The sequence below is a fragment of the Thalassophryne amazonica genome, chromosome 5 (assembly GCF_902500255.1).
Source record: "Thalassophryne amazonica chromosome 5, fThaAma1.1, whole genome shotgun sequence".
Classification (NCBI taxonomy): domain Eukaryota; kingdom Metazoa; phylum Chordata; class Actinopteri; order Batrachoidiformes; family Batrachoididae; genus Thalassophryne; species Thalassophryne amazonica.
Genome location: NC_047107.1, coordinates 65,462,039 through 65,477,922, shown reverse-complemented (window position 1 = coordinate 65,477,922; position 15,884 = coordinate 65,462,039). Strand labels below are relative to the sequence as shown.

The following is a 15,884-nucleotide window of genomic DNA, read 5'->3' as shown; positions in this document are numbered from 1 at the left end:
TCGTTCTTTTAGGACCCAGCCTCCCCACGTGGCACACCTCTCCCCTCGCCTAGAGAGAATGGCTTGGACAAGGCACGTCTCCTCAAGAAAGACCCCGGTAGTCCAGCCTCTACTGCATCATCAGCTAGCTCTTCCTCACTCAAGTCCAAAGAAATGGCAATGGTATGTTCCGGTGATGGCCAGAGAGTTGCAAACTCTTAAGTTGTTAAAAGGAGCGGTTTATAGACACTCTAACAGATATGCCGGTCTTTATGTATATATATATTTTACATTTCAGAGAGACAAGGCAGGTACACCTGGGCTAAAGTCAAGCACCCCAACACCAAGAAGTGATTCTACACCTGGTCCAAGCTCTACCACTGGAATTCGGCCCAGCCTATCAAAACCCCCTTCCATGGAGCTACCACACCCACCTAGTAAGTCCTATATGAGCTTTTAATTCTAAATATGTTTGTATTACTTTGGCCCATTATGTATTCATTTATTATAGTTAGTCTAATTCGCAAATTCAAAGACAAATTAAATATTTATTAAAATGAAACCAGGATAACTTGCCATCAGAATGAAAAGGAATAAGCATTATTACCTTTGTGGCTGCTCCTAAAACAAATTTGAATTGATAACATGACAATTTTGTCGAAAAATTCTCATTCATTCAGGTAGGCGATATCTTGGCATTTACTCTGCAACAACTTGACTTCTGGTTGGTTTTCAAGATGTTTATTACCCATCAGAGGGACTTCTTCAGAAACCTGAAGTGACTTAGCTGAGTGGTTAAATGTGTTGAAGATCTTGGTGCTGCCCAGTTTTGATTGTTTAAGGGGTACACTCACTCTTGGTTTTTAATTATTATTATTATTATTTTAAGGTGTATTTCACCTTGTGTGAAAAATTTTAGAGGATATATGTCGGGTTGAGTATCATTTCAACTGAATCTATTCTTACTCTATTCTGGTTCTTAACGATTCCCTGTTTCTGTTCCAAAATGGGGAATAAATTAGCTCAAATATTTACATAATGAATGTCTTTCTTCTTTCAAAAATTACCTAAACATTCACCAATTATATATATTTACTAGTAATTATAAAATACATATAATAAAAACTTTGTGCATTAATAAAATGTTAAGGGGTGCTCATGGCTGAGAAATTAAGACAGGTACCACATGCTGCAGAATACAGCTTGCAGCAACCCCAAATTACTGCATGTCTGCCCCTGTCTTTCCCAGTTTCTTGTCTCACTCACTGTTGCTATATTAAAGGATGAAAATGCCCAAATATATGAATTTTGATTTTTAAATCACAAATAATAAAAATCAATGTAGAAGTTTTTATTTGGAGATGTTCTGTCCATCTTTGTCTTGTGACTAATGACTATAAAATTCCTTGATGGTCAGAGAATTTGTCATGTGTCCTCCAGCTTCTAAAATCATAGTAAATGTGTTACGATATAAATTATTTGACTAGTAGTTAGTCAGTACTCTGTAATAAACTTTTAAACTAGGCTTAAAGTAATGAAGCTTTTGGTAAAGTAATGAATGTTAAAGCCTCAACATTTAAATAAGGCTTCATCTCACCATAGCTTACTCCTTTTTTGCAGTTTTATTCGGTTCATTTTCCCTTTATTGTCAACAAGAACACGTTTTGAAGCTAGCTGCACCTGGCAGCACTGCAGGCGCTGGTGAGGTGCTTGTTCATAATACAGTCAGGGCTTAATTGATGCATGGATCCAACACGTGACTCTTTCAGATCAATTCCAGGCTACCTTAGGTGTTTGGTCATATTTGATGTGAAACCTCACTTGAAGCTTATTAAGTTCCTGCCTGCACGTTGCCTTGTCACCTTTTTTCTAAAACAAAGCCACACTTTTCCTGTTTGCCTCAGTCTATCCTTTGCACTCTTGGGATGTTAATATGCATACTAGCTGGCATCTAAAGAGATACACTGTTGCATTGATGCATGGTGTAATTGGATAGATGGGTCCTATGTTAATGCTATATTGTAACCAGAGCGGTCATATACAAAACTGTCTTGCGCGCATGAAGATCTGTGCTTACAACCATGGTATAATTGGCATGAACGGCAAAAATTGCTGATGACCTTTGTGCACTCATCAGACTTTTAAAGAGTCTTTTAACCTCGGAACACCCATGCCCCTCTGAGCATGCCTGATCCCGTCAGTTGTCGAAAGTGAAGCAGAGTAGGTCCTGATTAGCACTTGGTTGTGAGACAGCTTGGAAACACAAGGAGGTTTGAGCATGTTTCTCCATATACTATGAGCTTCCCGCATAAAACTTGTGCCAAATCCCAATGCAGATTCCAATGCTGTGATCCCTGAGTAGTTTGGGGCAGCCAGCATAAATAAATGAATAAATAAACAAACAAATATCATCCCAGAAGGCCAATTTTAAAAAGTATTTTTCTTGTGCACAACAAAATTTGGGTTTTTCTGACTCAAGGTCTGTTACCTTACCCACTGCACTGCACTGTGTGTTCTTGTGTGTATCGTTAGGTTGGAGACTAAAAATATGCACGTGTGCTCCTGGAGTCACTATTGTTGTTTTATTTTTGTCCTTTTGATGTGTTTTGTTCCCTTTCCTGTTGGGTTATTTTCAGGTGCAGGTCTGCGGACCCCACTAGCTGTGCCTGGCCCATACCCAGGTGCATTTGGTATGTTACCCCATGCAGCAGGTATGAATGGGGAGTTGGCCAGTGCAGCTGGGGCGGCAGCATATGCTGCTGGTCTGCACAACATGTCACCTCAGATGAGCGCTGCGGCTGCTGCTGCGGCTGTGGCTGCGTATGGTCGTTCACCAATGGTGAGTATGATTTGGTGATATTACTTGTAGAAATATGTGTCAAATGAAATAAAAAATATGAACCCAACTGTCGGCGCACAGGTATTCAGTTCTTTGGGTACCTTTGATAGTGGTGGCTAAGTGGCTCGTGCATTTGGTTTCAGTCCGGAAGGTTCCCGGTTCAAACCCCACCCCTGCCACATCTCTCTATGAAATGTGGAGTTGCATCAGGAAGAGCATCTGGTGTAAAAATGGTGTCAGAATCGACATGCAGGTCCACTTTGAATTTGCTGCGGCGATCCTGAGCGAAGTTCCCCACCATACCCTGATAGAGGAGATTGGTGGTGGAAAACTTGTAGTATTCATGTTCTCTGTTCCAACAGTCCTGACTTAAATGTTGTAGTCAATTTATGAATTGATAGCATTTGTGAATTTGAATTAATATTTTTGCTTAATTTAATTTAGATGTATCTCATTTCGTGTCTTGTCTTTATTTATTTATTTTATTTTTTTTCGTTTATAGACTTGAGTTGTGTTAATACGTTTAATTACATTCAGTGTGATTCAGTCATCAAGGATAGTGAGTGCTTTTTATAAGCACCGTATATTGAAAATTGTGAAAAGTATCGATAATTGCATACTGCACTTCACTTTCTCTGTGTTAGTAATTATACATTGAGTACACTGGTGTGCATTAGGTTCAGTCACCTCGTCACTCTTGACTGTGTTTGTATAGTGTTCATTACACAGTTTAAATAGCCTTAGTACACTTACTGCCGTGTCTCTCTGGATAGCACTTGACAGAAACTCGGGTTGTGTACTCACTGCGTGTGCGTTAAAGCACTGGGTGGGGGTGGTACACACACTGACAACTTTGCTTCTGTGTGTTTGCCGACTCTTACGGTTGGCACTTTAATTCAGAGGGTGTGTATACTTGGTGTCTGTTTGCTATGTGCTCATAACTGTTTGTGTTGTGCTCCACAGGTTAGCATTGGCCTGTGTGCATTACCCCCAGGTGTGTGTTTACACTGTGCTCATAAGACATTGGTGTTCTCTTCTTCAGGTCGGTTTTGACCCTCATCCTCACATGCGAGTTCCTGGAATGCCTCCCAGTCTGACAGGAATCCCTGGCGGCAAACCGTAAGAGTGTGTGTGTGTGTGTGTGTGTGTGTGTGTGTGTGTGTGTGTGTGTGTGTGTGTGTGTGTGTGTGTGTGTGTGTGTGTGTGTGTGTGTGTGTGTGTGTGTGTGTGTGTGTGTGTGTGTGTGTGTGTGTGTGTGTGTGTGTGCTTGTACTGTGGGTTTGAGAAGTGATTACAAATAGTCTTCGAGAATAACTGATATTGTAAATTTTGCAATGAAAATAAGCTGTACAAATAATCTGCAGAATATGTCCTGTGGGAAAGGAATTAGGAAGGAATTAGTTGTACTCTGTCATACTTACAGGAACAGACAGTTTTACATATTATTTGGATAACACATTTGTTTTTAATTTTCCCATATTGCATAAATTCAGTTTTCATCAAGGAGTATGTTTAAGCCAGTTAGAATGTCTACTTTATTTCCATATAAAACACTTGACATGACAGATTTAAATAAAATAAAAAATTTTGACTCGCATGCAATGCAGTGTGAGTCTTCATAATGGAAGATCTGTCTGTCGTTGTTACACACATGGACCCTACATCAAAGTTTTTTCCAGGCACTATAGTTTCACTAAGTGTGGACATAGAAGTTCCATATGCGGCACCATCTATTGTCTGGAGGTTTACTAGATGATTCATTGTTATTATCGTATGCGCATGCATATTTTTGATGTAAAAACCAAATTTTTGACAAAAAGCTTTGATATTGGCTATAACCTTAATACTTTATGGAATACAGTTTTCATATAAATAGACTGCATTCATATAGCACTTTTCCATCTGCATCAGAAGCTCAGAGCACTTTACAATTATGCCTCACATTCACCCATTCACACAGACACACTCATACACCAATGTCAGGGTGCTGCCATGCAGGCGCTCACTATACACCCGGGAGCAACTAGGGGATTAAGGATGTTGCCAAAGGGGCCTTTAGTGATTTTTCCAGTCTGGCTGGGTTTTGAACCGAGGATCCTCTGGTCTGAAGCCCAGTGCTTAACCACTAGACCATCAGCTCCCCATATTCACTGAAAGTATATTATTCAGTTATGGCCCTGTGATGTACAGAAGCATATTGCATTCACTCGATTAAAAAAAATTAGACCCCTGGTCTCGTAATTACAAGAAAAGATCTCAAAATTACGAGATCTTGATCTCGTAATTATGAGAGAAGCAGGATAAGGTTAGCCAAGGAAAGTTCAGATCAGACACAAAGTGTGGATTCCTCCTAAAATGTTTTAGGGGAAAAAAAAATCCTATTCTTTTATAAATTCCTTCTCATATTGACATTTAAACATGCTTATCTTTAATGTTTCTTCAATTTGTTGGTGGTATATCTTCATGTTCTCATCATTGTATTCATTATTTGCTTCGCATCCTGTTTCACTGTCAGAGCCTACTCATTTCATGTGGCAGCTGATGGGCAGATGCAGCCAGTACCATTCCCACCAGATGCTTTGGTGGGTCCAGGGATCCCCCGCCATGCTCGCCAGATCAATACACTGAACCACGGCGAGGTGGTGTGCGCTGTTACCATAAGTAACCCTACCCGGCACGTTTACACAGGGGGAAAGGGTTGTGTCAAGGTTTGGGACATCAGTCATCCAGGCAACAAGAGCCCGGTGTCACAGCTCGACTGTCTGGTGAGTGACGTGGTATTTCAAAAGTTGAACAGAAGGATATTTCATTGGTAATGTGTATGTGTAGCCACCAACCATGGCAAAAGAAAATGATAAATACAAATGTATAAATACACTAATATGACATATGTGAAGTACAGCATTGTGTATGTTCTAACATTCAGGGGCACCTAAAGATTTTCACAGTACTGTATCTAGCAGATATCAATCATATTATTGCATATACTGATATACTGATTTTTGTTCATCATTGTTAAGTGTAGCAAGTTATTGTGATCTAGCTGTAACCTCAAGAACTGGGGAGCTCCAGGAAATGGGTGTAATTTTTTTTTTTTTTTAGATAGAGGTGGTTTCTTTAAAGGTGACTTCTGAGTCACCTACTGTTGAAATGTTTGTCATAAGTGCAATTAAGCCCCAGAAATGATCACAAGATGACATTGACCCATCCAGTTGTCAGTAAATTGATTTTTATAATTTTTTCATATTACGTTTGTGCATGTTCTGTTGCTTGTGTCCAAGGTTATGTTTGAAAATGTAGAGTTGGTCCCTGGGCAGTGCTAGTTGGCTCCATTGCTACTCATTATTAGATTGTGTCTAATTGTCTGTTGCTTATATGGGTAAAAAGCAGAAAAGAAAATTTCCTTCATGGGCGAATAAAGTGTGATTTATAATTATTAAAATGTTTAATATGTTTGATATTGTTTAGGTTAACAAAATAGCATGTATAATACGTTGAACAGTATTTTGTTGCTTTGAAATTTATCCAGTTATTTGCAGTATTTTTTGCTCCCTTCATTAAATTAGCCCACTCCACGCTAAATTAATGCAATGAATCATTCAGTGAATAAAAATGGGCCCCCTTTTCCTCCCTTGAAGCATTCCTGACTCAGTGTAAATTTGTTGTATATTAGTTACATTTTTTTTCCACATAGTTGTAACAGTAGGTACTGCTTCTTTTTTTTTTTCATTCTTTTCCCTCGCATCAGAACCGAGACAACTACATCCGCTCCTGTCGTCTTCTCCCTGATGGTCGAACACTGATTGTTGGAGGTGAAGCCAGCACCTTGTCAATCTGGGATTTGGCCACACCCACTCCCAGAATTAAAGCAGAATTAACTTCATCAGCGCCAGCATGCTACGCTCTGGCCATTAGCCCAGACTCCAAAGTGTGCTTCTCCTGCTGCAGCGATGGAAACATTGCAGTCTGGGATTTGCACAACCAGACACTAGTTAGGTAAGTAAGCCTTCTTTCCATAGTCTTTGATTTTTGTTTTTTAGCAGTGATGGTGTGAATGTGGGGGGTTTGCTCTTTGTCACTATCAGTCCTTGTACTAAATCTCTTGCAAATAAATGGGTTCCTCATATAAACAACAGTATTGACATTCCCAAATTAGCAAACCTCAGTCCTGGATGGTTTAGCCTTGTTTATTGAATGTTGAAGGTACAAGGTTATCAAATTTTGAGGCATGCAGAATTACAACAAAGAATGCCAGTTTGCCGATATTGTAACTTAGTTTTTAATTTGTTCAGTAGTGAATTGTACAAAAGTAAAGATAAGTTGAGGGCAGTTGGTTGATATGGTTACTTCAGTAACTTTTAACTTGGGTTCTTGTGTTTCTAATAATAAATAAACCAGATTACTGGAGAATGGATGGTGGTTTTGGGAAGCTGAAAATTCTTAGGTTTCCAAAGGGATAATGCAGGGGGTAGAATTGTGAACCTCTGTTGTAGGCAACAGAGGTTCACAATTTTACATCGGTACGTTGCTGAAAAGGCCAACAAATTTTAATTGTTTGGATTTTCTGCTAATAACTTGCATGCACAAGGCATGATAGGGCCAGTGTGTATTTTATCTTTTGACCATGTTACTAAAGTCACAATATATCATCAGGTCTGAATATAGTATGCAGTTTTAATTATTGTAGCTAGCACAATACAACATGAAGTGTTACCACACAGTACTTTAAACTGAGGCTAACTACATCCAAATCAGGTGAACAGTGTGGAAATTACAGCACTTTCTGTGTGGTCCCCCATTTTAAGGTACAAAAAAGTAATTGGTCAGTTGGCTGCTTTGCTGTTTCACACCCAGGTGTGTGTTGGTCTCTCGTTATTTGACATCTGCAGAGGAAACAGTTGAGGTTCATTTCAGATGTTACATATTTCTTTTAGTTAATTTAAATCTGTCATCAAGAAATGGAAGAATATGGTAAACCTGCCTACAGCAGGTTGTTCTTCAAAAACAAAATGAGCATGCAGAAAGAACTTTACTGAAAGAAACCAACAAGACACCTGTGGCATCTCTGGAGGAGTTACGAGCATCAGTGGCCATGACTGGAGAGACTGTGCATGTAACATCTTTCGCCTGTTGCGTTACCGTTCACAGCGTCGTGGTGGAGTGGCACAGAGAAAGATATTGTCACAAGTGTTTTTGGCCTTGTTCAGACTACCAGTAAAAATCAGATTTTTATGTGCATATCAGATTTGAATCTGATTCCATGCTGCAAATCTGATTGATCAAGAATCAAAACTCACATAAATGCTTTTTTCCCCCCCAAAAAAATCTGTTTCATGCTTCATTCGTATGTACACTCAACAAAAACATAAACGCAACACTTTTGGTTTTGCTCCCATTTTTTATGAGATGAACTCAAAGATCTAAAACTTTTTCCACATACACAATATCACCATTTCCCTCAAATATTGTTCACAAACCAGTCTAAATCTGTGATAGTGAGCACTTCTCCTTTGCTGAGATAATCCATCCCACCTCACAGGTGTGCCATATCAAGATGCTGATTAGACACCATGATTAGTGCACAGGTGTGCCTTAGACTGTCCACAATAAAAGGCCACTCTGAAAGGTGCAGTTTTATCCCACAGCACAATGCCACAGATGTCGCAAGATTTGAGGGAGCGTGCAATTGGCATGCTGACAGCAGGAATGTCAACCAGAGCTGTTGCTCGTGTATTGAATGTTCATTCTACCATAAGCCGTCTGCAAAGGCGTTTCAGAGAATTTGGCAGTACATCCAACCAGCCTCACAACTGCAGACCACGTGTAACCACGCCAGCCCATGGTGGCGGTGGGGTTATGGTATGGGCAGGCATCTGTTATGGACGAAGAACACAGGTGCATTTTATTGATGACATTTTGAATGCACAGAGATACAGTGACGAGATCCTGAGGCCCATTGTTGTGCCATACATCCAAGAACATCACCTCATGTTGCAGCAGGATAATGCACGGCCCCATGTTGCAAGGATCTGTACACAATTCTTGGAAGCTGAAAATGTCCCACTTCTTGCATGGCCGGCATACTCACCGGACATGTCACCCATTGAGCATGTTTGGGATGCTCTGGACCGGTGTATACGACAGCGTGTACCAGTTCCTGCCAATATCCAGCAACATCGCACAGCCATTGAAGAGGAGTGGACCAACATTCCACAGGCCACAATTGACAACCTGATCAACTCTATGCGAAGGAGATGTGTTGCACTGCATGAGGCAAATGGTGGTCACACCAGATACTGACTGGTATCCCCCCCCAATAAAACAAAACTGCACCTTTCAGAGTGGCCTTTTATTGTGGGCAGTCTAAGGCACACCTGTGCACTAATCATGGTGTCTAATCAGCATCTTGATATGGCACACCTGTGAGGTGGGATGGATTATCTCAGCAAAGGAGAAGTGCTCACTATCACAGATTTAGATTGGTTTGTGAACAATATTTGAGGGAAATGGTGATATTGTGTATATGGAAAAAGTTTTAGATCTTTGAGTTCATCTCATACAAAATGGGAGCAAAACCAAAAGTGTTGCGTTTATATTTTTGTTGAGTGTAGTTTTAAATGCAATTGAAATCACATTTTTTGTATATTTGTTTTTGTCTGAACGCTGAGATCGGATCCCGACTGTGTTTTATGTCTGTGACTTTTCATGCCACATAAGAGCTGGTGGCTCTCATCTCTACTGCTCACAGCCAAGTCACAGCATTTTTTTTTTTTTTTTTTTAAATGTAAAACAGAAGCCCTCTCACAGGTGTACCTACACACACAAAAGCCAGAACTAACCTGTAAATTCCCCTCCACAAAAGAATGCTACACCTCACACCTGAAACATACTGCACATCATGTGAAACACACACATAGTTGACCCTTTTGTGTATGGCAGCCCTTCAGCTGCTGCTCTGTCCACTTCATTTGCCTTTTTCTACATGCTGTCACTTTTTTGGGAAGGTGAATCTTAAAGCCTACATTCAGTGTGGACTTTGTTGTGTGTGGGGGTGTGTGTGTGTGCGCACGTGCGTGCGCACTTTTTCGAATGGGTAGTTAGGCCAATTAAACTGTCACTGTTGTTTCCTAATATACAAACTTAAAAAAATATAAATAAGTGGCAGAAAATGAATGAAGGGACAAATACCTCTTAGCTCACCAGCTTTGACTTTAATCCATATCTTGTGAGTCAGAGCTCTGTTGTCGCAGCGCTCTGACACAGCAGTCATGTGACTGTTTACATACGTGTGTGTGAGACTTTCATTACTATCATAACCACTGCAGATTAGATGGCAAATGAGAACTGCAGTACTGACAGAAATTGGATTTTGTCACTTGCTACATTTAAGTGACTGACAGTCATTCAGTGAGATCAGATTTGAATCTTATATGATTTAAATTCATTTTGAACTGGCAATCTGAACTCAAATCGCTGTGACAAGGAACCTAGATTAACAAAATTTGTGAAAGACCAAATCTGTATGTTTATGTGTTTATATAGACAGTTTCAGGGCCACACAGATGGAGCCAGTTGTATTGACATCTCCAACGATGGGACCAAACTGTGGACTGGAGGTCTGGATAATACTGTTCGCTCCTGGGATCTGAGAGAGGGACGGCAGCTCCAGCAGCATGACTTTACATCACAGGTACACATTCAAATCAGTGTGTCAGCAACAATCCTTCAAACACTACAGAGAAAGCATGGACAACACAACCAAAAATTTTATTCATGCCATCAGATTCTATATCATGTGACAAATATTTTTTGTTTTTAACAGTGTCAGTTTTGATAGTTTTGTATTAAAACACGTCATGCCCAGTAATATCACAATTGGCTGTTCAGTTTATTACTTACTTGTTTCAAGACTGCCTGGCATGCATTTCTGTTTTAAAACAATGGCTTTTCATTGTGTGAAGTGGTATTTCTGTCTGTGGGGTGTTTTCTAAACCAGGAAATAAGGGCACCAAGCCCTACTACTTTAACCATGCGCCCTCTAACCTAAATGCCAATTTATTCTTAAATGCCATACATTAAGCTATTTACACAATATTGCAAAATCTGATTTTTCCTGTAAAAATAAATAAATAAATCTGCTTAATACCAGTATACCACATACCTGTTCATTAAAAACATCTTTACTCCAAAAAATATCAAAATCATGGCAAATAGAATTTCAGATGGCTGAAACAGCTTTGATTTAATGTAGCTCCTACGTTCTGCTGTTGTTCATCGGTTTTGTTTACATGCCACATGTTCTAGCAAACTTCCACACAGCTTAGAAACAGGATCGGATGACTTACAAGATTCTTTTGGCAATAATTAAAAAATAAACAATTTTCTCCAGTCAGAATGCTTTCACCTCAAACTTTGGAAAGCTCTCCACCATTCATTCCTCCAACTAGTCCTACTCATAATTAATTTTTCTATTTAAAAAACAAAACAAAGACACCCACATGCCAGTGATGAATGCTTTTCTGAAATAACACCAGCAATAAGTCGCTTCTGCGGCTAGCACAATAGCCTATGGCAACGCTAGCCAGCTAGCGTTGCCATGACACCTTGTCATGAGTCAGATTGCCCATGTTGATAGACAGCAGCAGTGTTTTGCAAGTTATTCAAGGGGAATTGCTTTTTCCATGTTGTTACATTGCTTTTCTCTCTATTCCAGATTTTCTCACTCGGATACTGTCCAACAGGAGAGTGGCTCGCTGTTGGAATGGAGAGCAGTAATGTTGAAGTGCTTCACGTTACCAAGCCTGACAAGTACCAGCTTCACCTCCATGAGAGCTGTGTTCTGTCCCTGCAGTTTGCCTACTGTGGTGAGCAGCCTGCTGTTGTCATCACTCACTTGACACTATTTGTTTTGTCGTCTTTACTACTTGAGTGTGACAGTTAATGTGTTTATGCTTTTCTGTCCAAAGGTAAGTGGTTTGTGAGCACAGGAAAGGATAACCTACTGAATGCATGGAGAACGCCCTATGGAGCCAGCATATTCCAGGTAAAGAGAACAGACCAGCGCATTCATACACTCAACAAAAATATAAACACAACACTTTTGGTTTTGCTCCCATTTTGTATGAGATGAACTCAAAGATCTAAAACTTTTTCCACATACACAATATCACCATTTCCCTCAAATATTGTTCACAAACCAGTCTAAATCTGTGATAGTGAGCACTTCTCCTTTGCTGAGATAATCCATCCCACCTCACAGGTGTGCCATATCAAGATGCTGATTAGACACCATGATTAGTGCACAGGTGTGCCTTAGACTGTCCCCAATAAAAGGCCACTCTGAAAGGTGCAGTTTTGTTTTATTGGGGGGAGGAATACCAGTCAGTATCTGGTGTGACCACCATTTGCCTCATACAGTGCAACACATCTCCTTCGCATAGAGTTGATCAGGTTGTCAATTGTGGCCTGTGGAATGTTGGTCCACTCCTCTTCAATGGCTGTGCGAAGTTGCTAGATATTGGCAGGAACTGGTACACGCTGTCGTATACGCCGGTCCAGAGCATCCCAAACATGCTCAATGGGTGACATGTCCGGTGAGTATGCCGGCCATGCAAGAAGTGGGACATTTTCAGCTTCCAAGAATTGTGTACAGATCCTTGCAACATGGGGCCGTGCATTATCCTGCTGCAACATGAGGTGATGTTCTTGGATGTATGGCACAACAATGGGCCTCAGGATCTCGTCACGGTATCTCTGTGCATTCAAAATGCCATCAATAAAATGCACCTGTGTTCTTCGTCCATAACAGACGCCTGCCCATACCATAACCCCACCGCCACCATGGGCCACTCAATCCACAACATTGACATCAGAAAACCGCTCACCCACACAACGCCACACACGCTGTCTGCCATCTGCCCTGAACAGTGTGAACCAGGATTCATCCGTGAAGAGAACACCTCTCCAACGTGCCAAACGCCAGCGAATGTGAGCATTTGCCCACTCAAGTCGGTTACAACGACGAACTGGAGTCAGGTCGAGACCCCGATGAGGACGACGAGCATGCAGATGAGCTTCCCTGAGACGGTTTCTGACAGTTTGTGCAGAAATTCTTTGGTTATGCAAACCGATTGTTTCAGCAGCTGTCCGAGTGGCTGGTCTCAGACGATCTTGGAGGTGAACATGCTGGATGTGGAGGTCCTGGGCTGGTGTGGTTACACGTGGTCTGCAGTTATGAGGCTGGTTGGATGTACTGCCAAATTCTCTGAAACGCCTTTGGAGACGGCTTATGGTAGAATGAACATTCAATACACGAGCAACAGCTCTGGTTGACATTCCTGCTGTCAGCATGCCAATTGTACGCTCCCTCAAATCTTGCGACATCTGTGGCATTGTGCTGTGTGATAAAACTGCACCTTTCAGAGTGGCCTTTTATTGTGTGCAGTCTAAGGCACACCTGTGCACTAATCATGGTGTCTAATCAGCATCTTGATATGGCACACCTGTGAGGTGGGATGGATTATCTCAGCAAAGGAGAAGTGCTCACTATCACAGATTTAGACTGGTTTGTGAACAATATTTGAGGGAAATGGTGATATTGTGTATGTGGAAAAAGTTTTAGATCTTTGAGTTCATCTCATACAAAATGGGACCAAAACCAAAAGTGTTGCATTTATATTTTTGTTGAGTATATATATAAATAAAAAAAAAAATATATAAGTTTGGGCACATTGAACTTGAACTTCATTTGGCACACAACTTGTCAATAACAAAAACTGATATACAAGACAATTCCACAGTGACGTGTGACCAAAAAGGGGTTGAGCAGAAGCAAAGCTTATAAACGCCCACCCCATATATACATACATACATATATACACATTACCTACCCCCAGAGCAAGCACACAAGCGACAGTGGTAAGGAAAAACTCCCTCTGATGTATTGAGGAAGAAACCTCAAGCAGACCAGACTCTAAGGGGTGACCCTCTGCTTGGGCCATGCTACAAACACATTTAACAACACAAACTCAAATCCCATTATCATAAACATATCAAGTGAACACCGTGTCTTCATCTACATACATATTTACATATATATACAGTATACATGTATACACACACCAACATACACCTACACATACATGCATAATTACACACACACATACACACGCATAGATATACATACACATATACATACATTCACATACACAAATGAATGTTACTGAACAAGTTCACAATTACAACTGACAACACAAAACTCATAGTACTTCATTAGATACATATCTTGAAAACATCATTTTCTTATATTGATTTTTAAACTGATTGATATTTGGACATCGTTTGAGTTCATCCATCAGGTTATTCCATAATCTAGGGCCACACATGGAGACACAGAAACCTTTCCTGGTCGTCCGAGCGCCAGCAATTTTAAAATGATACAAGCCCCGTAAATTATATTTTCCTTCTCTCTCAGTAAAATATTCTTGAATTCTAAATGGCACTTCTTTATTTTTCACTTTGTGCATTAATTGAACAGTCTTGAACGAAATCATATCATTAAGTTTTAATATTTGAGATTTAATGAACAGTGGGTTGGTGTGGTCTCGATCGACATTTTCCAATTCATTTCCATGACGCCTTTAGGGTCCAACTGGAATGTATTCACAGCACTTCAATTTTTCCACATTTTGTTATGTTACAGCTTCATTCCAAAATGGATGAAATTAATTTTTTTCTTCAAGATTCTACACACAATACCCCATAATGACAATGTGAAAAAGGTTTAATATTAAGAAAAAAGAGGCAGTGAATACTTTCTAGATGCACTGTACATTGGGTGTTTGTACATTTTCTCCCTGCCTTTGTTTCTCTTAACATGCACCTCGTTATGGGTGGGGAATTTATGCAAAAAAAATAAAACATCCTAGATGCTATCATAGCAACAACTGAAATGTTGCAACACAGGTTGTCAGCAGTTTCTAGAACAGTTAGAAATGTCTGCAGCCTCTGAAGTTGCTGCATCATTACTGTTGAAACTGTAGTAAAAGCTACAGCTGATATTCAGTTGTGTGAATGAAACCTGGACTTCATAGTAGAATCGACAGTTCAGTTGATGCATCAATAAAGTCAGTAGTTGCACTCCTACTGAATAACATAAAGAAGTTATGATGCATTTGTTTGTGTGTATGTACACATGATTTTGTTAACACATACGTTTGAATCAATGCATTATTTGGCAATGACAATAATGTCATCATTTTGGCTCTGTGTGCCACCACAGTGATTTTGAAATAAAAGCATTCAAAGATGTTCTTTAACTGCAAACTTTGAGGATTTATACATCCCCGGTGATTTAAATGTGTAGGAATTGCTGCCATTTGTGTACATAGACCTTCAACATCAGGGGCTCAAACGTGATTCCCCAATTCAGTGTGTTCCGTAATTCTGATAGCAGGCAAACCTGTTGTTTACATCACAGGAAACCACCGGCTATTGTATCAACATCAAAAAAAAATTTTCTGTGGAGTGCAACCCCTTTGCACTCCATTTTACTGCCGTATCACACACAGTGAATAAATAAATAAATACCTAATTTTAGAGGTGGCCAGTCTGCTATAGTTTTCTGCAGATAAAACAGAGCTGCATTCGGATTGGTTGCAAATACAAGCAGGACTCAACAGTTTTCTTATCTTTACTCCGATCAGAAAAGTTTGAGTAATGGTGGATGCATCATCAATTAATCAATTAAACATTGCAGCTCTACAAAACAAATGACACAGACATGATCTTGTATCAAGCTGAGGTGAAGATGGACATGAAATGGGAACCACTCATTAGTGCCACCTGGACAACATGGGCAGCAACAATTACAAAACGTAGTTACAAAGATACACTGTTAAAACACGAGAAAAAGACCAATAAGTACCGGTAATTAAATTTTAAAATTACAAGAAGATGACAAAAACAAGTACATATGGTGGAGTTGGCATCAAGTACTCTCAATTTGGATTTAAAAGTGCTCAGTGAAATTAACTCTGTTAATTTCCAGTCATTCCACAACATGTTC

General features: G+C 40.0%; 1 protein-coding gene across 4 annotated transcripts in view; it reads left to right on the top strand.

The window, feature by feature from the left end:
* Positions 1 to 15,884, top strand: part of LOC117510663 (transducin-like enhancer protein 1) — a 106,581-nt gene that overhangs the window by 87,828 nt on the left and 2,869 nt on the right. For all 4 annotated transcript variants that reach the window (XM_034170467.1, XM_034170466.1, XM_034170465.1 and 1 more), the window contains exons 11-19: positions 13 to 162; positions 278 to 416; positions 2,616 to 2,818; positions 3,861 to 3,937; positions 5,334 to 5,583; positions 6,567 to 6,814; positions 10,361 to 10,508; positions 11,532 to 11,682; positions 11,785 to 11,861. In XM_034170467.1, coding sequence (XP_034026358.1) covers positions 13 to 162; positions 278 to 416; positions 2,616 to 2,818; positions 3,861 to 3,937; positions 5,334 to 5,583; positions 6,567 to 6,814; positions 10,361 to 10,508; positions 11,532 to 11,682; positions 11,785 to 11,861 — 1,443 coding nt within the window. The remainder of the gene's footprint in view (positions 1 to 12; positions 163 to 277; positions 417 to 2,615; positions 2,819 to 3,860; positions 3,938 to 5,333; positions 5,584 to 6,566; positions 6,815 to 10,360; positions 10,509 to 11,531; positions 11,683 to 11,784; positions 11,862 to 15,884) is intronic.